Below are 25337 nucleotides of genomic sequence, written 5' to 3'. Positions count from 1 at the left end.
GCAGGACTGACAGTAGCGAAAAGAGAGAGGAAGCTACTGACATAATGAAGAAAGTCTTAACGCCGCCAGCGATAGAGGACCTTCATTGCTGAAATGGGCAGTAGGTCCTGCCCAGCTTCCTTGAACTTTCCCCCCATCACCTTAAATATATGTCCTCCTGTACATGACATTTCTACCCTGGGAGAAAGACACTGATTGTCAACTCTATCTATGACTCACAGCTTCTTACAACCTACTCCCCCCACCCCCCTCAGCTGCCACCATCCAGAGGAAACAGTCCAAGTTTGGCCAACCTTTCCTTATAGCCTATACTGTCTAATCAGTCAGCTTCCCTCTTTTGTCCGCTCTGCAAAGTCTCCTGTAATGGGGTGGCCAGAATACTCCAACTGCAGCCTAACAACGTTTTATACAGCTGCAACATGACGTCCTGACTTTTACACTAAATGCACTGACCAAAGGCCAGCATACCATATGCCCTTCTAGCCACCATACCAGTCCATCAAGGGTAACCCACCCCATCACTGAGCACACCTACACAGAGTCTTGTTGATTAAAGCAGCATCCATCATCAAGGACCCCCACCACCCAGGCCATTGTCTTTTCTCTCTGCTGCCATCAGGTAGAAGGTACAGGAGCCTCAGGACTCACACCACCAGGTTCAGGAACAGTTATTACCCCTCAACCATCAGGCTCTTGACCAGAGGGGATCACTTCACTTGCCCCATCATTGCAATGTTCCCACAACCTATGGACTCACTTTCAAGGACTCTTCATCTTACGTTCTCGATATTTATTTTTCTCGTTTGTATTTGCACAATTTCTATGGATGTACTGTGGAGAGAAATCTAACTGGCTGCATCACCATCTGGTATGGGGGGGGGGGGGGGGGAGTTCTACTGCACACAATCAAAATAAGCTGCAGAGAGTTGCGAACTCAGTCAGCTCCATCGTGGGCACTAGCCTCTGTAGTATCCAGGAATGACACCTCAAAAAAGTGGTGTCCCGCAATAAAATGAATCTCAGCACTGTATGTGGCAACATAAATGTAGTATACTTTGATAATAAATTTACTTTGACCATGAGCGGTCACTTTCAGAGAGCCATGGACTTGCCCCGGATCTATTTGTACATCAATGTCATTAACCTGTATACATTCTCCTTACATTTGTCCTCCCAAGTACAACATCTCACATCTGAAACATCGACTCTTTATTCCCATCCGTAGATGCTGCCTGACTTGCTAAGTTCCTCCAGCATCTTGTGTGTTTCTCTGGATTTCCAGCATCTGCAGAATCTCTTGTGTGTAAATTCAAAGTTCAAAGTACATGATCAAAATACACAGAGCCCAGAGCAGGCCCACCGCCTCAGCCTCAGCTCCTCACAGAGCGGGACGAATTGTCGCAAGGCTCACAGACAAGAAGTCTGGAGCAGCGGAACAGGCCTCAGTGATATGGAGAGCAGAGTAGAGCAGCCAGCAGAACTGGCTCGATTCTTGCCTCTGGTCCTGACACCCCACCTTTTCAATCCATTCAGCCCAGCATTTAAATTGGCCAAGCATCGGGTCATCTCTTACAGTAGTATCCGGGCCCTGTCACTTTGATACATTCCAGCCCATATCCGACCTTTCCATCCAGCACTTAGATTTATCCAACCTCGCTCTCAGTTTTGGTTGAAACTCCTCCGCTCTGACTTTTCTCCGCATCGCACTCGAACTCCGTCTCGAACATGGTATATGGAAATTAACCTCCATCTGCCATTTCTCTCTCTCTCTATATATATATATGGACAGTTATATGGAGATTATGGAGTTATATGAGATTAATATTAATATATATATATCCTTCGACAAACTTTTTCACTGTCTGCAGCTCCGTCAGTCTTCATGTCATCTGCAAACTTACTGACCCACGCACCAACATTTTCATCCAAGTCGTTTATATAGACAATTAACAGCGGAGACCCCTGGTCACGAATTTCCAGACAGAATGAAAACCTTCCGCCATTTCCAATTTACTATTAGTCATATTCTGTTTAGGTATCAGTTCAAAGTACATTTATTATCTAAGTACGTATACATTACACAACTTTGAGATGAGTCTCCTCACAGCCAGCCGCAAAACAAGAAACCCAAAAGAACCCGTAAAAAAAAATCCAACAAGCTCCCAATGTGCAGAGAGAGAGAGAGAAAAACACAAATTGTGCAAACAATAAAACAAACGTCCGAACTGAGTCCATTAACACGAGGCCCGGAGCAGCTGGAGCAGACCCACCACCTCAGCCCACTACACAGTAGAGGAAAACGTCGTGCAGCCCACATACACAAAGCCCAGAACAGCCGAAGAGCAGGACAATAGCCTCAGCCCGATGATGGGTTTGAGCAACGATGATCCTTAAATCCTGTTGGATTCCCTCTGGAGTCGTTAATACTACTGAGAGGGAGTGTTGAAGGGATTTGCTTAATAATTACAGGAATGTGGAGTAGGCAGTCCCCCCCCTAAGCAGGAAGGGCTTAAAGGAGATTTGGAAAATAAGTTGCGAAGATGAAATGTTTGATAACTATTGGAGGGCTGATAACCAACCGTTGTGAGTTTGAAGTACCTGCAAAATAAGTGGGGGGGGGGGGGCTCTGGGAAAAAATTAAGATTTTCCATTGACTTAGTAAAGCAGCCAGTTTAGTAAAGCAGGGCTCCTCCCACATCAGACATTCACTCTTCTCCCCACTTTGGTAAACGTGGACTCCTCCCACTTGAGACAATGTGGACCTCCCACTTGAAACGTTCTCTCTTCTCCCTATCCTGTTGGGCTTTACATACCATCAAGCTCAAGGACACCTTCTGCCCCATTGTTATCAGATTCTTGAACAGACATCTCATAGAAGCTCCTGTACCTTTCTTCCTGATGGCAGCAGTGAGAGGAGAGCATGTCCTGGGTGGTGGGGGTCCCTGATGGCAGCAGTGAGAGGAGAGCATGTCCTGGGTGGTGGGGGTTCCGGATGGCAGCAGTGAGAGGAGAGCGTGTCCTGGGTGGTGGGGGTCCCTGATGGCAGCAGTGAGAGGAGAGCATGTCCTGGGTGGTGGGGGTCCCTGATGGCAGCAGTGAGAGGAGAGCATGTCCTGGGTGGTGGGGGTCCCTGATGGCAGCAGTGAGAGGAGAGCATGTCCTGGGTGGTGGGGGTCCCTGATAGCAGCAGTGAGAGGAGAGCATGTCCTGGGTGGTGGGGGCTCCTGATGGCAGCAGTGAGAGGAGAGCATGTCCAGGGTGGTGGGGGTCCCCGATGGCAGCAGTGAGAGGAGAGCATGTCCTGGGTGGTGGGGGTCCCTGATGGCAGCAGTGAGAGGAGAGCGTGTCCTGGGTGGTGGGGATCCCTGATGGCAGCAGTGAGAGGAGAGCATGTCCTGGGTGGTGGGGATCCCTGATGGCAGCAGTGAGAGGAGAGCAAGGCCTGGGAGGTGGGGGCTCCTGATGGCAGCAGTGAGAGGAGAGCATGTCCTGGGTGGTGGGGGTCCCTGATGGCAGCAGTGAGAGGAGAGCATGTCCTGGGTGGTGGGGGCTCCTGATGGCAGCAGTGAGAGGAGAGCATGTCCTGGGTGGTGGGGGTCCCTGATGGCAGCAGTGAGAGGAGAGCATGTCCAGGGTGGTGGGGGTCCCCGATGGCAGCAGTGAGAGGAGAGCATGTCCTGGGTGGTGGGGATCCCTGATGGCAGCAGTGAGAGGAGAGCATGTCCTGGGTGGTGGGGGTCCCTGATGGCAGCAGTGAGAGGAGAGCGTGTCCTGGGTGGTGGGGTCCCTGATGGCAGCAGTGAGAGGAGAGCGTGTCCTGGGTGGTGGGGGCTCCTGATGGCAGCAGTGAGAGGAGAGCATGTCCTGGGTGGTGGGGATCCCTGATGGCAGCAGTGAGAGGAGAGCATGTCCTGGGTGGTGGGGGCTCCTGATGGCAGCAGTGAGAGGAGAGCAAGGCCTGGGAGGTGGGGGCTCCTGATGACAGCAGTGAGAGGAGAGCATGTCCTGGGTGGTGGGGATCCCTGATGGCAGCAGTGAGAGGAGAGCATGTCCTGGGTGGTGGGGGTCCCTGATGGCAGCAGTGAGAGGAGAGCGTGTCCTGGGTGGTGGGGGTTCCTGATGGTAGCAGTGAGAGGAGAGCATGTCCTGGGTGGTGGGGGCTCCTGATGGCAGCAGTGAGAGGAGAGCATGTCCAGGGTGGTGGGGGTCCCCGATGGCAGCAGTGAGAGGAGAGCATGTCCTGGGTGGTGGGGGCTCCTGATGGCAGCAGTGAGAGGAGAGCATGTCCTGGGTGGTGGGGGTCCCTGATGGCAGCAGTGAGAGGAGAGCATGTCCTGGGTGGTGGGGGTCCCTGATGGCAGCAGTGAGAGGAGAGCATGTCCTGGGTGGTGGGGGTTCCTGATGGCAGCAGTGAGAGGAGAGCATGTCCTGGGTGGTGGGGGTCCCTGATGGCAGCAGTGAGAGGAGAGCGTGTCCTGGGTGGTGGGGGTCCCTGATGGCAGCAGTGAGAGGAGAGCATGTCCGGGGTGGTGGGGATCCCTGATGGCAGCAGTGAGAGGAGAGCATGTCCTGGGTGGTGGGGGCTCCTGATGGCAGCAGTGAGAGGAGAGTGTGTCCGGGGTGGTGGGGATCCCTGATGGCAGCAGTGAGAGGAGAGCATGTCCAGGGTGGTGGGGGTCCCCGATGGCAGCAGTGAGAGGAGAGCATGTCCTGGGTGGTGGGGGCTCCTGATGGCAGCAGTGAGAGGAGAGCATGTCCTGGGTGGTGGGGGTCCCTGATGGCAGCAGTGAGAGGAGAGCATGTCCTGGGTGGTGGGGGTCCCTGATGGCAGCAGTGAGAGGAGAGCATGTCCTGGGTGGTGGGGGTTCCTGATGGCAGCAGTGAGAGGAGAGCATGTCCTGGGTGGTGGGGGTTCCTGATGGCAGCAGTGAGAGGAGAGCATGACCTGGGTGGTGGGGGTTCCTGATGGCAGCAGTGAGAGGAGAGCGTGACCTGGGTGGTGGGGGTTCCTGATGGCAGCAGTGAGAGGAGAGCATGTCCTGGGTGGTGGGGGTTCCTGATGGCAGCAGTGAGAGGAGAGCATGGCCTGGGTGGTGGGGGTTCCTGATGGCAGCAGTGAGAGGAGAGCGTGTCCTGGGTGGTGGGGGTCCCTGATGGCAGCAGTGAGAGGAGAGCATGTCCTGGGTGGTGGGGATCCCTGATGGCAGCAGTGAGAGGAGAGCATGTCCTGGGTGGTGGGGGTTCCTGATGGCAGCAGTGAGAGGAGAGCATGTCCTGGGTGGTGGGGGTCCCTGATGGCAGCAGTGAGAGGAGAGCATGTCCTGGGTGGTGGGGGTCCCTGATGGTAGCAGTGAGAGGAGAGCGTGTCCTGGGTGGTGGGGGTCCCTGATGGTAGCAGTGAGAGGAGAGCGTGTCCTGGGTGGTGGGGGTCCCAGATGGCAGCAGTGAGAGGAGAGCACGGCCTGGGTGGTGGGGGCTCCTGATGGCAGCAGTGAGAGGAGAGCATGTCCAGGGTGGTGGGGGGTCCCCGATGGCAGCAGTGAGAGGAGAGCGTGTCCTGGGTGGTGGGGGTCCCTGATGGCAGCAGTGAGAGGAGAGCATGTCCTGGGTGGTGGGGGTCCCTGATGACAGCAGTGAGAGGAGAGCATGTCCTGGGTGGTGGGGGTCCCTGATGGCAGCAGTGAGAGGAGAGCGTGTCCTGGGTGGTGGGGGTCCCTGATGGCAGCAGTGAGAGGAGAGCATGTCCTGGGTGGTGGGGGCTCCTGATGGCAGCAGCAAGAAGAGAGCATGTCCTGGGTGGTGGGGGTCCCTGATGGCAGCAGTGAGAGGAGAGCGTGTCCTGGGTGGTGGGGATCCCTGATGGCAGCAGTGAGAGGAGAGCATGTCCTGGGTGGTGGGGATCCCTGATGGCAGCAGTGAGAGGAGAGCGTGTCCTGGGTGGTGGGGGTCCCTGATGGCAGCAGTGAGAGGAGAGCATGTCCTGGGTGGTGGGGGCTCCTGATGGCAGCAGTGAGAGGAGAGCATGTCCTGGGTGGTGGGGGTCCCTGATGGCAGCAGTGAGAGGAGAGCATGTCCAGGGTGGTGGGGGTCCCCGATGGCAGCAGTGAGAGGAGAGCGTGTCCTGGGTGGTGGGGTCCCTGATGGCAGCAGTGAGAGGAGAGCATGTCCTGGGTGGTGGGGGCTCCTGATGGCAGCAGTGAGAGGAGAGCAAGGCCTGGGAGGTGGGGGCTCCTGATGGCAGCAGTGAGAGGAGAGCGTGTCCTGGGTGGTGGGGGTCCCTGATGGCATCAGTGAGAGGAGAGCATGTCCTGGGTGGTGGGGGTCCCTGATGGCAGCAGTGAGAGGAGAGCGTGTCCTGGGTGGTGGGGTCCCTGATGGCAGCAGTGAGAGGAGAGCATGTCCTGGGTGGTGGGGGCTCCTGATGGCAGCAGTGAGAGGAGAGCAAGGCCTGGGAGGTGGGGGCTCCTGATGGCAGCAGTGAGAGGAGAGCGTGTCCTGGGTGGTGGGGGTCCCTGATGGCAGCAGTGAGAGGAGAGCGTGTCCTGGGTGGTGGGGGCTCCTGATGGCAGCAGTGAGAGGAGAGCATGTCCTGGGTGGTGGGGATCCCTGATGGCAGCAGTGAGAGGAGAGCATGTCCTGGGTGGTGGGGGCTCCTGATGGCAGCAGTGAGAGGAGAGCAAGGCCTGGGAGGTGGGGGCTCCTGATGACAGCAGTGAGAGGAGAGCATGTCCTGGGTGGTGGGGGCTCCTGATGGCAGCAGTGAGAGGAGAGCATGTCCTGGGTGGTGGGGGCTCCTGATGGCAGCAGTGAGAGGAGAGCATGTCCTGGGTGGTGGGGGTCCCTGATGGCAGCAGTGAGAGGAGAGCATGTCCTGGGTGGTGGGGGCTCCTGATGGCAGCAGTGAGAGGAGAGCATGTCCTGGGTGGTGGGGGCTCCTGATGGCAGCAGTGAGAGGAGAGCATGTCCTGGGTGGTGGGGATCCCTGATGGCAGCAGTGAGAGGAGAGCATGTCCTGGGTGGTGGGGGCTCCTGATGGCAGCAGTGAGAGGAGAGCAAGGCCTGGGAGGTGGGGGCTCCTGATGACAGCAGTGAGAGGAGAGCATGTCCTGGGTGGTGGGGGTCCCTGATGGCAGCAGTGAGAGGAGAGCATGTCCTGGGTGGTGGGGGCTCCTGATGGCAGCAGTGAGAGGAGAGCATGTCCTGGGTGGTGGGGGTTCCTGATGGCAGCAGTGAGAGGAGAGCATGTCCAGGGTGGTGGGGGTCCCCGATGGCAGCAGTGAGAGGAGAGCGTGTCCTGGGTGGTGGGGGTCCCTGATGGCAGCAGTGAGAGGAGAGCGTGTCCTGGGTGGTGGGGGCTCCTGATGGCAGCAGTGAGAGGAGAGCATGTCCTGGGTGGTGGGGGCTCCTGATGGCAGCAGTGAGAGGAGAGCATGTCCAGGGTGGTGGGGGTCCCCGATGGCAGCAGTGAGAGGAGAGCATGTCCTGGGTGGTGGGGGCTCCTGATGGCAGCAGTGAGAGGAGAGCATGTCCTGGGTGGTGGGGGTCCCTGATGGCAGCAGTGAGAGGAGAGCATGTCCTGGGTGGTGGGGATCCCTGATGGCAGCAGTGAGAGGAGAGCATGTCCTGGGTGGTGGGGGTTCCTGATGGCAGCAGTGAGAGGAGAGCATGTCCTGGGTGGTGGGGGCTCCTGATGGCAGCAGTGAGAGGAGAGCATGTCCAGGGTGGTGGGGGTCCCCGATGGCAGCAGTGAGAGGAGAGCATGTCCTGGGTGGTGGGGGCTCCTGATGGCAGCAGTGAGAGGAGAGCATGTCCTGGGTGGTGGGGGCTCCTGATGGCAGCAGTGAGAGGAGAGCATGTCCAGGGTGGTGGGGGTCCCCGATGGCAGCAGTGAGAGGAGAGCATGTCCTGGGTGGTGGGGGCTCCTGATGGCAGCAGTGAGAGGAGAGCATGTCCTGGGTGGTGGGGGTCCCTGATGGCAGCAGTGAGAGGAGAGCATGTCCTGGGTGGTGGGGATCCCTGATGGCAGCAGTGAGAGGAGAGCATGTCCTGGGTGGTGGGGGTTCCTGATGGCAGCAGTGAGAGGAGAGCATGTCCTGGGTGGTGGGGGTCCCTGATGGCAGCAGTGAGAGGAGAGCATGTCCTGGGTGGTGGGGGTCCCTGATGGTAGCAGTGAGAGGAGAGCGTGTCCTGGGTGGTGGGGGTCCCTGATGGTAGCAGTGAGAGGAGAGCATGACCTGGGTGGCGGGGGTCCCTGACGATGGACGCTGCTTTCCTGTGACAGCATTTCATGTAGATGTGCTCAATGGTGGGGAGGGCTTTACCCATGATCGACTGGGCTGTATACATTACATTTTGTAGTATTTTACATTCAAAGACATTGGTGTTTCCATACCAGGTTGTGATGCAGCCAGTCAATATACTGTCCACTGTGCACCTAAAGAAATTTGTCTGAATTTTAGGTGATTTGTTGAATCTTTGCAAACAGGAAGGGGTAGCACAGTAGAGTAGCAGTTAGTGTGGCAGCAACCCGAGGTCAATTACACTGTTGTCTGTAAGGAGTTTGCACGCTCTCCCCATGACTGTTTGAATTTTCCTCTAGGTCCTCCCACTTCCAAAGACATATGGGTTATTTGGTCACAGGGCTGTAATTGGATGGTGGGGGCTCACTGGGGCAGAAGGGCTTGTTAATGTGCTTTATCTCTAAGTAAAATGAAATATAATTGGTGAGAGTAGAGTCAATGTTATGGAAGGCCTGATGAAGGAGAGGGCAGGGTCAATCGATCATTAGGGTACACGGGACTCGACAGTAAACCACCCAACTCCATTTCACGGCCACCTTCTGCCGCGGCCTCCCTCTTACCCGGGACCCTGACCTTGGTGAAATTCCATCGCTGTATGAAGTGACGGGCCACATCGCGTGCTGCTCCTCCGTGGATGACCACGCCGATGTCGCGCCAAGGCATGCGCGGAGTCGAATTTCGGTCAATGAAATCTGCAGGTAGACGACAGAGATGTCAGTTCGCCACCCCTCCTCCTCCTCCTCGATTTTACACGGAGGGCGATGGCGCGGAGTTGACTTTCTACCAGTCCTGCACGTGGCTGTACTCGGCAGCCAGGCCGTAAGGGATGTCCGCTTTTCCAGTGAGCCAGAAACCTAGCTCTAACTAACCCAACCTAAGATGTAGTGTACAGAGAGTGCTAGGCTTTCCGATAACCTTTGGATAAGATTTGAGCCTGTACAGTACTGTGCAGAAGTCTTAAACTTGAACTTTTGCACAGTACCGTAGCAATTTTATGTATTGCACTGTACTACTGCCGCAAAAACCCCCACAGATTTCATAACGTGAGTGATGATAAACCTGAGTCTGACATGGGTCTCTCTCATGGACTGAGAGTGGGAAGGGGGCCAGGAGAGGGGAATCATGGCAGGGGAAAAAGGGAAGGGAGAGGGGAGGGAACGGGAAGACATTCTGTAATGATGAACAAACCAATTGTTTGGAAGCAAGTGACCTCGCCTGATGTCTCAGGTCTGCACCCATGCCACACTCCCCTCATGCCTGGCACTCCTCCTCTGCCACCTGTCCTGCGCCCCTCCCATGGCGCGCCACCATCACCATTCCAAACATCCTTTGCTCCTGCCAGGTTTGCAAACTGGCTCTCCACTCCACATTGACAAAAATTGTAAGTCTTGAGCATCCTAGCTATATAAATAAAAATGTAAATTACAGTGAGTATATATAGATAGAAAACTTTAATAAGTTTCATTAAATAAGCGTTGCAAATAGAGAAAAAAAAAGTAGTGAGGTAGAGTTCATTCAGAAATTGGCTGCCAGACTTTCACAGATTTCGACAGATGTACAGTGGCGATCATTCTAACCGGCTGCATCACCACCTGATATGGGGGGGTTAAACGGCACAGGATCAAAATCAGCTGCAGAGAGTTGTAAACTCTGTCAACTCTATCATGGGCACTAACCTCCATAGTATCCAGGACATCATCAAGGATCAATGCGTCATTAAGAACCCCCATCACCCAGGACATGCTCTCTTCTCACTGTTACCATCGGGAGGAGGTACAGGAGTTTGAAGGCTCACACTCGATTCAGGAACAGCTTCTTCCCCTCTGCCACCTGATTTCTGAATGGACCCATGAACACTACCTCACTATTTTTAAATTTCTATTTTTGCACTGCTTATATAATTTTATTTTTAAATATATATACTGGTATACATTTCTTACTACAATGTAGTACTGCCACATAACAACATTTCACGACATACGCCAGTGATATTAAACCCGATTCTGATAACTGCACCTAGACAGGGTTTCCTTATGAGTGTTGCATCTCTGATGCTGATATTGCATATATGCACTTGTGACAATGACAATGAACTCAACCACGATGTTGTTCTTACCCTCAAAAGGCTTATCCAACTGCACCCAGTCCTTCTTGATGAAGTTGCAGTAATCTTTCCCCAACCAGAACTTTCCGTTGACATTGAACTCTGTTGGCTCTGACTGGCAGTGAGATTGGAGCTCCTTCTGTTCGGCAACCTTGGTGCATCCCTGGTCGTCCTGTTCCTCCAGGTGCCCCATTGCATTGTGGTTGCTGGCCTAGAGGAACAAAATTGAAGACTGCTTACTCACGGTTGGAATGTCTTTACAAGATGGGTGACCCCAGCCATTACCAATACTGTTCAGAGATTGTCTGCCTGGTGTCAGTGGTCACATAACCAGGAATTGTGATATGCACCAGCAGCTCATACGACCATCCACCACCTGCTCCCAATGGCTTCATGTGACTCTGATCGGGGGTGGGGTGGATGGGTCTAAGCAGGTGCTACACCTTGTCCAAGGGCGACCTGCAGGCTAGCGGTGGGAAGGAGAACCTTACGCCTCCTTTGGTAGAGACGTATCTCCAATGTGCTACCCAAAATTCATCAGGGTAGTAAAAAAGCTGGACAGAATGCAGAATATGGTGTTCCAGTTGCAGAAAATGTCCAGTGCAGGCAGATAACAAAGTGCAAGGGTCACGACAAGGTAGATTGGGAGATCAAGGTCTGATAACAGTGGAATAGAAGCTGTCCTTGATGCTGGTTGTACGGGTTATCTTTTGCCCCATAGGGAGAAGAGAGAATGTCTGGGGAGGGTGGGATTTTTGACGACGTAGGCTGCTTTTCTGAGGCAGTGAGAAGTGTAGATGGAGTCTACGGAGGGGAAGCTGGTTTCCGTGATGGACTGGGCTATGTTCACAACTCTCTGCTGTTTCTAGCGATCATGGAGAGAGCAGTTACCGTACTGAGCTGTGGTACCACCTGCCAGGATGCTTCCTAAAGTGCAGTGATCAGAAAACCGGTCTGGGTCACTGAGAACGTGCTGAATGGGTGCCGTTGTTCTTTCTGCATCGTGGTAACTCCGTGAGGTTTTGTTTCATTGTTCAAATCCCACTCACAGTGATTTATACCCATTGAGGGAGAGAACACATAGGGGTGAAGTGGGAAATGACAGGAATGTGGAGAAAACAAAATGGTTTGAGGAGTAGCGCCTCATATTCCATCTGTGTAACCTCTAACCTGATGGCATGAACATCGATTTCTCGTGCTTCCAGTAATTTCTCCCCCTCCAGCTTCTCTCTTTTTCTATTCTCCACTCTAGTTACCCTCTCACCTCCTCCTTCCCTTTATTCTATGGTCCTCTCTCCTCTCCTATCAGTTTCTTTCTTCTTCAGTCCTTTAGCTCTTCCACCAATCATCTTCCAGCTTCTCACTTCACCCCCCTCCCCCCTCACCTAGCTTCCTAGCTTTGCCTATCACCTTTCAGCTTGCACACCAGTCCTCCTCCACAATGTCCTTGTTTTGGCTTCTATCCCCTTCCTTTGATGAAGTGTCTCAGCCCAAAATATCACCAGTTTAGATGCTACCTGCCCTGCTGTGTTTCTCCAGAATTCTGTCTTGTGTTGCTCAAGATTACCAGCATCTGCTGAATCTCTTGTGTTTAGAATAAAGTGTGTCTCGGTGTAAATAGGTGATTGAGGGCTGGGGTGGACTAGATGGGCCAAATGGCCTGTTTTCTTCCATAATGACTCTTGACACCATGACCCTGTGGTGTTTTTGTACCTGGTCCCCCGTGTGATCCACTTGATCTGCGATCCCCAAGTCAGTGAGGCGGTAGTCTTTGTCATCCCATCTTCCGTAGGCCAGGTCCAGCCCCCCAAGGAAGGCCACTGTCTGATCAATCACCACCAGCTTCTCGTGGTGTGCCCATAGCAGCACTGTTGACGAGACGTGGTCAGGGTGTCTCATCACCTGTCAAAAGAGAGCAAGAGAAAGAGTTACTGATTTCCTGAGGCTCCAGCAAGTTATAGATGGCCAGACACTGTGCAGAAGGAGAAGTCCACGGGGCCACCGGCCACCTGATCTCAGAAGTCCATTGATAAGCCAAACCCACATTTAATGGCTCAGTTAAGTGTTGGAGATCTATTCAAAGACCTAGGACTACTCTTGAAATAATTAGATAATGAATAAAGGCCACCTGATGCTCACCATCTTGTTGTTTCTAAAATATTTCCACATGGATGAAGACCATTTGGCCCATCATGTCTAGTCTACCTCACAGAACAAAACCACATCTCTGCCAAAACACAGAAATACTGCTAAAACATCAATAATAACACTTTTTATGAGGTAAATTGTGGTAAACTATCATTGTATACAATGAAGAGGTAATCAATGAAGACTTAGTAGTTAGTTTTTGAAAGTCAAATTTAAAAAAAAAATTATATAAATAAGGTTGAAAGAGTACAGAGAAAATTTACAAGGATGTTGCTGGGCCTGGAGGACCTGAGTCATAAGGAAAGATTGAAGGTTAGGGCTTTATTCCTTGGAACGTTGAAGACTGGGGTGGGGGGGGGGGATATTTGATAGAAGTAAACAGAGGGTTATAGACAGAGTAATGCAAGCAGCCTTTATCCCACTGAGGTTTGGTGGGTTAAATATCACAGGTGAAAAGTTTAAGGAAAACATGAGGAGAAACTTCTTCAGTCAGAGGGTGGTGAGAGTGTGGAACAAGCAGCAGGAGTAAATGGTACACACCAAGTTGATTTCAATGTTTAAGAGAAGTTTGGATAGGTACATGGATTGTAGGGTTATGGAGGGCTGTGATCCTGGTGCAGATCAATATGACTAGGGAGTTAAAATGATTCAGCACAGAATAGATGGGCTGAAAGGCCTGTTTCTGTGCTTTTTCTATGACTTTATCTACACTTCTTGCTGCCTCAGTAAAGCAGCCCTCGTAAGCAAAGACCCCACCCACCCCAGATATTCCCTCTTCTTGCCTCTCCCACCAGGCAGAAGGTAAAAAACGGCTGAAAACACGAACCAACAGGCTCAAGGCCAGCTTCTGTCTCACTGTTATCAAACTCTTGAAAGGTCCCCTAGTACAATCACATGGACCCTTGACCTCACAATCTACCTAGCATCTTATTGTCTGCCTGCACGGCACTCTCTCTATAACGTAACACTTTAGTATCAGAATCAGGTTTACTGACACCGCTGTGTGCAAAGCTCTTGGGCACATATATATCTTTACGGTGCCTAAGACTTTTGCACAGTACTGTAGTAATTTTATGTATTGCCCTGTACTGCTGTTACAGAAAAAACAAGTTTCATGACAGATGTGAGTGATGATAAGCCTGATTCTGACATGGGTCTCTATTGTGGACTGAGAGTGGAAAGGGGGATCATATAAGGGAAAAAGGGAAGGCAGAGGGGAAGGAACGGGAAGAATTCTATAATGATCAAGAAACCAATTGTTTGACACTGACTCAAGGGTTCGGGGAAAATTTGTAAAAGAATTCAATAAAATTTAAATCATAAAAAAGAGAAACCAATTGTTTGGAATCAAACGACCCTGCCTGATGTCTCAGGGCTGGGTGTGTCCACTATCCCCCCACCTCTCTGCCACCTGTCCCACACCCCTCCCACGGTGCTCCATCCTCACCATTTACAACATCCTCTGCTCCGGCCAGACTTACACACTCGCTCTCCGTTCCACGTTGACAAAGACAGTACTGTGCAGAAGCCTTCGACACCCTAGTTATACAGATGTGCCTAAGACCTTTGCCCAGTACTGTAGGTTCTGCCTGATCCGTTTACTTTCTGATTTTCAGGATTCTTCCAGGAGTCAGGAATAACGAGCAGTCTTAATTCTAATGATAGTTTAATTTAGAATATAAACATACAAATACTAAGCAAACTAAATAAAGAGCTGAGAAACATTGCTAAGAGGAGAATGAACAGTAAAGAATGCAAAGGCAAAAGATAGAAATCCATCATTTTTATAGATAAGAAATTCCTTAGATAGGTATCTAATAGGCTACATAATTAAAACAATTACATCACATGGGAATACACTAACACTTAGCCAATGAAAAATGAGAAAGGTGATAAACTGTTTGTTTAGCTGCTATACCGCTTTCTGCCAGTGAGTGAGGATGAACCACCACATACTGTGAAAAATACGAGGTGTTAAAAGATACAAATCGTATAATTATTTAAAAAAATGTTTTTATTGTGGAATTTGTTGTTTTGTTGAATTTGTATTCTTTATATTACCCCCGACACTGTTTACATTTATAATAAACAGCCTGGATGGACGACACCCTCAGTACACACGAAAAAAGTAAACCTATTTATCAACATACGAGTGTCAATCCTCCCTTTTAACACGTCCTCAAATTGTAACAGCAGATCAGTCCTGATGAAGGGTCTCGGCCCAAAAAGTCGACTGTTTACTCTTTTCCATCAATGCTGCCTGGCCTGCTGAGTTCCTCCAATATTTTGTGTGCCCCTTCCTTTCCAGTCCTGACGAAGGGTCTCGGCCTGAAATGTCGACTGTTGACTCTTTTCCATCAATGCTGCCTGGCCTGCTGAGTTCCTCCAATACTTTGTGTGCCCCTTCCTTTCCAGTCCTGACGAAGGGTCTCGGCCTGAAATGTCGACTATTTACTCTTTTCCATCAATGCTGCCTGGCCTGATGAGTCCCTCCAGCATTTTGTGTGTGTTGCAGAGGGATTTTTTTTGGCAAACTGGTTTTGTCCTGGTATTGTCGCCTATACCAAGGTACAGTGAAAAATCTGTTTTGCCTACCATTCATACAAACCATTTCATTACAACAGCGCATTTAGGTGGAACCAGGTAAACCAATAACAGAATACAGAATAAAGTGTCACAGTTACAGAGAGAGTGCACCGCAGGCACACGATAAGGTGCGAGGGCCGTAACAGGGTCGATTCTGATCCACACACACTAAACGTTGGAGGGACTCAGCAGGTCAGGCAGCATCTGTGGAAATGAATGAACAGTCAGTGTTTCAGGTGAGACTCCTCATCAGGACTGAAAAGGAAGGGGGAACATGCCAGAATAAAAAGGTGGGGGGGGGGGGTGGAGAAGGAGGCTAGCTGAAAGGTGACAGGTGAAGCCAGGTGTGTGGGAAAGGTAAAGGGCTGGAGAGGAAGGAATCTGATAGGAGAGGAGAGTGGACCATAGGAGAAGGGGAAGGAGGAGGGGACCCAGGGGAAGTAATAGGCAGGTGAGAAGTACAAGTTAGAGTGGGGAACAGAGGTGGGAGGTGTATTTACTGGAAGGAGAAATCGATACTCATGCCATCCATCGGATTGCCATGGAATATCCAGTGTTGCTCCTCCAGCCTGAGGAGGGCCGCATCTTGGCACAAGAGGCCATGGACTAACATGTTGGAATGGGAATGGGAATTAAAAAGTTTCACTGCTGGAAAGTCCAGCTTGTGGCAGATGGTGCCGAGATGCTCGATGAAGTGGCCTCCCAATTTGCAATGCTCAATTCTGAGGTCAAAAGTCTATCTTACCGTACTAGGGGTCAGTTCAATAGTCTTCTAACAGTGGGGTGGAAGCCTGGTGGTATGTGCTTCTAAGCTTTTAAACGTTCTGCCCAGTGGGAGAAGGGAGAAGAGAGGATGGCTGGGGTGGGTGGGGGCTTTGATTAAGGCAGTGAGAAATGTCGACAGAGTCCAAGGCGAGGAGGCTGTTTTTTGTGTGATGTGCTGAGCTGTGTCCACAACTCTCTGTAGTTACTTGCAGTCACAGACAGAACAGTTGCCGTACCAAGTTGTGATACATCCAGATAAGATGGTTTTTATGGTGCATTGTTAAAAATAAGTAGCAATCCTGAGTGACAGTGGAACACAGTATATTATAATATCCAATATAATAACATACCGTTATATTGGAGTGGAGGGAGAGTAACGTCCTCTTGCTGTATTCACTGTTAATGCCCAAAGCAAGCTCCACCTCCTTGTATAACAGGACAAAGATCTTCACGCCCTGTTCCTGTAAACAAAGACATCAACAGTAATGGAGAAATTAAACAGAGATATCATCATCACCGTTGGTGCTGTGTCGTATTACATGGGCAATCATGGCCTTATTCATGAGCATGATTGTTCTTGGGGTGGCATGGCAACGTAGTGGTTAGCAGAATGCCTCACGGTACAGGCTGCCTGGAAGGACTTTGTATGTTCTCTCCATGACCACATACGTTTCCTCCGGGTGCTCTGGTTTCCTCTCACAGTCCGAAGGCAGACCAATTGGTAGGTTAATTGGTCATTGTAAATTGTCCCGTGATTAGGCTAGGGTTACATCGGGGTATTGCTGGACAGCACGGCTTAAAGGGCCGGAAGGTTCTATTATGTGCTGTATCTTACTAAATAAATAATAAATATTTTTTTCTACAGAAGGGGTCTTCCATTGTCTTCTGGGCAGTATCTTTACAAAATGGATGACTCCATTATCAATACTCTTCAGAGATTGTCTGCCTAGTGTCAGTGGTTGCATAACCAGGACTTGTGATACAGAAACATAGAAAACCTACAGCACAATACAGGCCCTTTGGCCCACAAAGCTGTGCCGAATATGTCCTTACCTTAGAAATTACCTAGGGATACCCATAGCCCTCTATTTTTCTGAGCTCCATGTACCTGTCCAGGAGTCTCTTAAAAGACCCTATCGTATCCACCTCCACCACCGTCACCGGTAGCCCATTCCACGCACTCACCACTCTCTGTGTTAAAGATTTACCCCTGTTATCTCCTCTGCACCTACTTCCAAGCAACTTAAAACTGTGCCCTCTCATACTAGCTATTTCAGCCCTGGGAAAAAGCCTCTGACTATCCACACGATCAATGCCTCTCATTATCTTGTACACCTCTGTCAGAATACCTCTCATCCTCCATCGCTCCAAGGAGAAACGGCCGAGTTCACTCAAACTATTCTCATAAGGCATGCTCCCCAATCCAGGCAACATCCTTGTAAATCTCCTCTGCACCCTTTCTATGGTTTCCTCGTCCTCCCTGTGCTGAGGCGACCAGAATTGAGCACAGTACTCCAAGTGGGGTCTGACCAGGGTCCTGTATAGCTGCAACATTACCTCTCGGCTCTTAAACTCAATCCCACGATTGATGAAGGTCAATGCACCATATGCCTTCTTAACCACAGAGTCAACTGCGAAGCAGCTTTGAGTGTCCTATGGACTCGGACCCCAAGATCCCTCTGATCCTCCACACTACCAAGAGTCTCACTATTAATGCTTTATTCTGCCATCATATTTGACCTACCAAAATGAACCGCCTCACACTTATCTGGGTTGAGTTCCATCTGCCACTTCTCAGCCCAGTTTTGCATCCTATCAATATCCCGCCGTAACCTCTGACAGCCTTCCACACTATCCACAACAGCCCCAACCTTTGTGTCATCAGCAAATTTACTAACCCATCCCTCCACTTCCTCATCCAGGTCACTTATAAAAATCACAAAGAGTAGGGGTCCCAGAACGGATCCCTGAGGCACACCACTGGTCACCAGCCTCCAAGCAGAATATGACCTGTCTACAACCACTCTTTACCTCCTGTGGGCAAGCAAGTTCTGGATCCACAAAGCAATGTCCCCTTGGATTCCATGCCTCCTTACTTTCTCAGTAAGCCTTGCATGGGGTATCTTATCAAATGCCTTGCCGAAATCCGTATACACTACATCTATGGCTCTCCTTCATCAATGTGTTTAGTCACATCCTCAAAAAATTCAATCAGGCTCGAAAGGCACGAATTGCCATTGACAAAGCCATACTGACTATTCCTAATCTTATTATGCCTCTCCAAATGTTCATACATCCTGCCTCTCAGGATCTTCTCCATCAACTTACCAACCACTGAAGTAAGACCCACTGACCTATAATTTCCTGGGCTATCTCTACTCCTTTTCTTGAATAAGGGAACAACATCCGCAACCCTCCAATCCTCCAGAACCTGGCCTCATTGATGATGCAAAGATCATTGCCAGAGGCTCAGAAATCTCCTCCCTCGCCTCCCACAGTAGCCTGTGTACATCCCGTCCGGTCCCATTTCTTATCCAACTTGATGCTTTTCAAAAGCTCCAGCACGTCCTCTTCCTTAATATCCTCTTGACTAGATTTACAACAGCTTTTGTACACCATGGCTCCTGTACCCTACCATCCTTCCCTATCTCATTGGAACGTACCTATGCAGAACCGCACGCAAATATCCCCTGAACATTTGCCACGTTTCTTCTGTACGTTTCCCTGAAAACATCAGTTTCCAATTTATGCTTCCAAGTTCCTGCCTGGTAGCCTCATATTTCCCCTTACTCTAATTAAACCTTTCCCCTACTTGTCTGTTCCTATCCCTCTCCAATGCATTGGTAATGGAGATAGAATTGTGATCACTATCTCCAAAATGCTCTCCCACTGAAAGACCTGACACCTGACCAGGTTCATTTCCCAATACCAGATCAAGTACAGCTTCTCTTGATGTTGTACTTGTGCCTGATGTTGATGTTGTACAGCCTCTCTTGGTGGTGGATGGTTGGACGAACACCAGCTGCTCATACAACCATCCACCAGCTGCTCCCATGGCTTCTCGTGACCCTGATCAGTGGTGAGGGAGGGGCTAAGTAGGTGCCGCACCTTGCCCAAGGGTGACCTGCAGGCTAGCGGAGGGAAGGAGTACCTTACACCTCCTTTGTTAGAAACGCATCTCCACTCGATACCCCAGGAGATATATAACAGTAAAAACAATCCATTAGAATGGGCAGGGCCCTGGAAAGTGGCGGATTCAGGGATGCAATTACAAAATTCCATGGAAGTTCAACAAAGGTGAAGAAGGCATTTGGTAAGCAGGCTTTCAGCGCTCTGAGTTTGGGCGTCTTGCATCAGTGCAAATCTTTGTCGAGATCATACCGCAGGATTGAGTGCAGTTCTGGTCACCCAGCTCGAGGAAGCACGTCATTAAGCTAGAGAGCATTCAGCTGGTTTCAGATGGTGTTGGTGAATCTCAGTGACTTCTGACTGGTGCCCGATGAAACAGGAAAACAACTAAATACTTCGTTAATCACTCTTTTTCCTGGTAAACAATCATCACAAATAATAGTCTGTAACTTTCCTCTGGTCTTGGAGGCAATTTGATGTAGCAGAACCAAGGCAAGGAAGTGGGCCCGTTGCCAAGAGCAAGGAAGACCTGAGGTTCAATCGATTTAAGAACTGGGCCGAATCGGAAAGGATGGGTACAGGCTGAATAGAGGCAGGTTCCAGAGCGTATCGAAGCAACTGGACCCCATGTTTCAACGATGACTTGAGCGTCATGCCAGATTGAAAAGGTCAGGGTGTCGCGACCTGAAGTGAGAGTCAGGACGGTTCAACTCACGGCTGTGCTCTCTGCTGAACTAAGGGTCCGTGGACAGGACTCTCTTTCAGCTCAGAATGTGTTTATTGATATGCTTTCTTTTCTCTGCACCTCGGGTGTCTGATGGTCCTTTTTTTACGGGTTCTTTTGGGTTTGTTTTGTGGCTGCCTGTTAGGAGACATATCTCAAGGTTGTATAAAGTATACATACATTGATAATAAATGTATTTTGAACTTTAAAGTTTCACCCAAAAGTTATTGGGACTGAAGGGCTCAAGTTATAAGCAGAGATTAGATAGACTGTGATTGTTTTCCCTGGAGCCTAGAAGCTGATGGGTGAGCTTATGGAAATATATAACCTGAGATTCATAGAAAAGGTGGATGGTCCCAGTCTTTTCCCCAGGGTAGGGGGACTAGAACTATGGGTTTAAGATGAGAGGGGGCATATTTAAAAGGGACCTTCACACAGGGGGTGGTGGATGAATGGAAAGAGCTGCCAGAGGAAATAGCTGAGGTAGGTACAATAACAATATTTAAAAGACATTTGGACATGTTTAGGAAAGGGTTAGAGAGATGTGGGCAAAATGCAAGCAAATCAAGGTCAAAGTAAATTTATTATCAAAGTACCTACGTCACCATATACAACCCTGAGATTCATTTTCCTGTGGGCAGACTCAGCAAATCTATAGAATAGTAACTATAACAGGATCAGTGAAAGATCAACCAGAGTGCAGAAGACAACAAACTGTGCAAATGCAAATATAAATAAATAGTGATAAATAATGAGAACATGTGATAATGAGATAAAGAGTCATTAAAGTGAGATCACTGGTCGTGGGAACATCTCAATGGATGGGTGTAGTTATCCTCTTTTGTTCGAGCCTGACCGTTGAGGGGTAGTAACTGTTCCTGAATCTGGTCGTACAAGTCCTGAGGCTCCTGTGACTTCAATCTGATGGCAGCAGTGAGAAGAGTGCTTGGCCTGGGTGGTGGGGGGGGGTCTCTGATGATGGAAATGGGACCATCTCCAATAGACATCTTGGATGGTCATGACAAGCTGGGCTAAAGATTCTGTTTCTAAGCTGTGAGACTCACCGAGGGAGTGACTTGTGCTCAGCTAGATTCCTTCAGCGGAGTCAGAACAGTCGGAGATGGACTGCATTTGCCTAACATTGGACTCGGGAGTGCTTGACCATTCAATAGTGTGTGCCTGCGCTGGACAAGGTCCTTTGGGCACTGAGTGGTCAGGATTGATCATGTTGTCCATGACAGAGAGACTTTGGAGAAGGATAAACCCAGTGCCAATCTCTATAGAGGAAGGGCAAACCACGTGTATGACAGCACACAAACACTTAATCTTATTTTAATTTCTTTCTTTGAAAACTTACACTCAATGGCCACTTTATTAGGTACACCTGTGCACCTGCTCGTTAATGGCAATACCCAATCACGTGGCAACAACTCAATGCATAAAAGCATGCAGACTTGGCCAAGAGGTTCCCACCCACCTGGCTTCACCTATCACCTTCTAGCTATCCTTCTTCCCCTCTCCCCCCACCTTTTTTATTCTGGCATCTTCCCCACTTCCTTTCCAGCCCTGAAGAAGGGTCTCAGCCCAAGACGTTGACTGTTTATTATTTTCCAAAGATGCTGCCTTACCTGCTGAGCTCCTCCAGCATTTTATGTGTGTTGCAAGGGATACACAGCTTTTTCTCCCCCTTGGGTTAGGTGAGACTAGATCGTTAATGCAAATATCTGATCAGCCAATCAACTCAATGCATAAAAGCATGCAGACATGGTCAAGAGGGTCAGAGTTGTTCTGAATGGTAAAGAAATGTGATATAAGCGACTTTGACTGTGGAATGATTGTTGGTGCCTCACGGGGTGGTTTGACTATCTCAGAAGCTGCTGATCCCCTGGTATTTTCATACACAACAGTCTCTAGAGTTTACAGGGACTGGTGTGAGAAACAAAAAAAACATCCAGTGAGTGGCAGTTCCGTGGCTAGAAATGCCTCATTGATGAGAGGTCAGAGGAGAATGGCCAGACGGGTTTAAGCTGCTTTTGAAATTTCACAACAGCATAGTGGTCAGCACAAGGCTTTACATTACCAGTGACCCAGGTTCAATTCCTGCCGCTGCTTATAAGGAGTTTGTACGCTCTTCCCGTGACTGCGTGGGTTTCCTCCGGGTGCTCTGGTTCCCTCCCACAGTCCTCGGTTCACAGAATTTTGAAAGAAAGAAAAACACTATAAAAGATTGATTTCTATCTCAAAGCTGGATGGTATGCTTTATTTCCAACAGGTCCCAGAAACATCTCGACAAGACCTTCATCCAATGGAAAAGCAGAAAAATATAAAGGCCAGCAGATGCCGGAAAACTGCTATAAAGCAGAATATGAGCAAAATGCTGGAGGAACTCGGCAGGTCAGGTGCAGTCTGTGGAAGGAAATGGTTTCAACCTGGAAAAAAAAACAGCTGGAAGCAGAAACTTCTGGTCAAGATGGCACGGAGCTGCGGTCGGATAGCGCGCGCGCACGCACGCACGCACGCACACACGCACACACGCACACAATGCTGGAGGAACTCAGTAGGTCAGGCTATGGAAATAACTAAACAGTCGAAGTTTTGGTCCCAGACCCTTCATCGAGACTGAGAAGGAAGGGGGAAAGATGCCAGAATAAAAAGGTGACGGAGAGGGAAGGAGGCTAGCTGGAAGGTGATGGGTGAAGCCAGGTGGGTGGGAAAGGTCAGGGGCTGCAGAGGAAGGAATCTGATAGGAGAGCAGACCACAGGAATGAGAAATCGATACTCATGCTGGAGGCTACCCAGATGGAATGCAAGACCCCCAAGATATAGGAGTGGAATTAGCCCATTTGGTCCGTCAAGTCTGCTCTGCCATTTCATCATGGCTGATCAAATTTTCCTCCCAACTATATCTCCTGCCTTCTCCCTGTATCCCTTCAAGCCCTGACTAATCAAGAATCAATCAACCTCTGTCTTAAATATACATAAAGACTTGCCCTCCACATCCATCTTTGGCAACTTATTTTGTAGATTTATCACTCTCTAGCTAATGAAATTATCTCTCTTTGAAAAAGACATCCCCCTATTCTGAGGCTGTGTCCTCTGGTCGTAGACTCCTCCACCATAGGAAACATCCACTCTATCAAGGCCTTGCAACATTCGATAGGTTTCAATGAGGTCACTCCTCATTCTTGCGAATTCCAGCAAATACAGGCCCAGAGCAATCAAACACTCTTCATATGACAAGCCATTCAATCCCAGAATCATTTTCGTGAACCTCCTTTGAACCCTCTCCAGTTTCAACACATCCTTTCTAAGAAAAGGGGCCTTTCTAAGAAAAGATAATTAAAGAGTTTGTATGTTCTCTCTGTGTGGGTTTCCTCCCACATTGCAAAGATGTACCGATTGGTAGGTTGATTAATCGTAGTAAATTGTTCTGTGATTGGGCAAGAGTTAAATCGGGGGTTGCAGAGTGACATGGCTCGAAGGGCCGGAAGGGCTTGTTCTGCGCTGCATTTCAATAAATAAATCATCTGTAATGAAATGGCGGAGCAGGCTCGATGAGCTGAATGGCCTAATCCTGCTCCTATGTCTTATGACCTTGATCTGAGCTGTCACTTTTCTTGATAGGGAAGAGCATATTGTGAAATAGGTGAAATTTGTCGAATTCTCTGTCGCTCACCGCCTTACGCTTCAGGATAGTGTCCAGCCTCCAGTAGTCATCCTTCGCTGGTCTCTTCAGGTAAATTTCCGGGCTTAGCCTGTAATAAGAAAGAAAAATGTCAGCAAGTCTCTCAGAAATTACCGATCTTCTCCGAGTTTCACGCACAACTGTCTCTAGCGTTTACAGAGAATGGTGCGAATCATTGTTTTTGTGCCAGACATTACCAATCTTCTCCAAGTTACACACACAACTGTCTCTAGCGTTTACAGAGAATGGTGCGAATCATTGTTTGTGCCAGAAATAACCGATCTTCTCCGAGTTTCACACACAACTGTCTCTAGCGTTTACAGAGAATGGTGCGAATCATTGTTTGTGCCAGACCGGGTGGTTTGAGTATCTCAGAAACTGTCGATGTCCTGGGATTTCTAGAGTTCACAGACGATGGTGGATAAAACAGAAAACATCCAGTGGGCGGCAGCTCTGTGGCCATTTTTGCCGTCAGTGGTCCGAGGAGAATGGCCAACTGGTTCAAGCTGACAGCAACTCAAATAAGCATGTGTTACAAATGGTGTTGCGTAGAGGAGCATCTCTGAGCTCACAACAAATCGAACCTCAAAGTGGATGGGCTACAGCTGCAGAAGACCATGAATATACTCTCAGTGGCCACTTCATTAGGTAGAGGTAAAACAAGTGGCCACTGAGTGTAGGTCAGGGAAAAGGAACCTGATTCTGATTCCATTAACTCACCACCAATCAGCGATGAAGATCTCTTCCTTGGCCTGGTTCAAAGCATCCGCAACAGCAGCAAAATACCCACTGCCATTGACGAACCTGGGGATCAAACACAGGGAACGTCAGAGTCTCTTCCAATGGAATTGAAATGAATGACTAAGGTTAGCCTCTAAGTAATGATATTTGGAGTTTGTCTACTTTCTGCATGGATGTGACCATTGTACTCAGAACAGGTCTGAACACACGGGAACTGGCACAATGACTTGGTCAGAGCCTCTGAAGGACACAGGAGACAGAGACATTGAGTGGCAAAGGAGCTAATGGAGGAACTGTTTGTTGGGACATGGGCCAAATGGCCTAATTCTGCTCCTATATCTTTGTGGTAAATGGAAATAACTTTCCTGTCTCTATCTTATCTGTCCATTTCATTGTTTCTATAAGATCCCCTCTCATTCTTATGAATTCCAGTTAGTATAATTCCAGACGACTCAATATTCCCTCATGGGCTAACTCCCTCCTCTCCGGAATCAATCTGGTGAACCCTGGGCACATCTAGTCTAAATTGATGTCCATCTACAATGATCCTACTTCATTCTCCCCACCTTCCCATTGACTCCCCTCCCCTGAACAATCCTAACCCCCACCCACTCTCTAGGGCAGGGGTTCCCAACCTTGTTTATGCTATGAACCCCAAACATTAAGCCAGGGGTTCGTGGACCCCAGGTTGGGAATTCCTGTTCTGGGGGGGGGGGTAATTCACAATGGCCGATCAATCCATCACATTGTGGATGTGGGAGGAAACTGATGAGCCTGAGGAAAGCACCACAGGATCACGGGGAGAAGCACAAAACATAGGAGCAGAATGAGGACATCCAACCCTCTGAGTCTGCTCCACCATTCCATGACGCACTGGTAGCACTCTCGCCTTGGAGCGCTGAAGACCCACGGTTTGCTCCCGACCCCCACCGCTGTGCGCGCCGGTGTGTGCGTGCATGTCTGTGTACGTGGGAGTGTGGGGGCTCAACAGAGTTGATGTTTCCTATGGTGGGAGAGTCTAAGACCAGAGGACACAGCCTCAGAATAGAGGGGCATCGTTTCGAATGGAGATGAGGAGGAATTTCTTTAGCCGAAGTATGATGAATCTGTGGAATTTTCGTTTCCTCTGGTGGCTGTGGAAGCCAAGTTATTGGA

At 49.7% G+C, this 25337-nt stretch overlaps 1 protein-coding gene across 2 annotated transcripts in view; it reads right to left on the bottom strand.

Annotated features, from left to right (window-relative positions):
• Nucleotides 1–25337, bottom strand: part of LOC140729227 (phospholipase D1-like) — a 162305-nt gene that overhangs the window by 27745 nt on the left and 109223 nt on the right. For both annotated transcript variants that reach the window (XM_073048753.1, XM_073048754.1), the window contains 6 exons: nucleotides 24162–24245; nucleotides 23433–23511; nucleotides 16254–16364; nucleotides 12118–12306; nucleotides 10417–10615; nucleotides 8874–8992 (listed from right to left, as the gene is read on the bottom strand). In XM_073048753.1, coding sequence (XP_072904854.1) covers nucleotides 8874–8992; nucleotides 10417–10615; nucleotides 12118–12306; nucleotides 16254–16364; nucleotides 23433–23511; nucleotides 24162–24245 — 781 coding nt within the window. The remainder of the gene's footprint in view (nucleotides 1–8873; nucleotides 8993–10416; nucleotides 10616–12117; nucleotides 12307–16253; nucleotides 16365–23432; nucleotides 23512–24161; nucleotides 24246–25337) is intronic.

This window comes from Hemitrygon akajei, chromosome 6 (assembly GCF_048418815.1).
Source record: "Hemitrygon akajei chromosome 6, sHemAka1.3, whole genome shotgun sequence".
NCBI classification, from domain to species: Eukaryota; Metazoa; Chordata; class Chondrichthyes; order Myliobatiformes; family Dasyatidae; genus Hemitrygon; species Hemitrygon akajei.
Note: the sequence above shows the minus strand (reverse complement) of the source record. Positions and strands in the feature narration are given on the sequence as shown.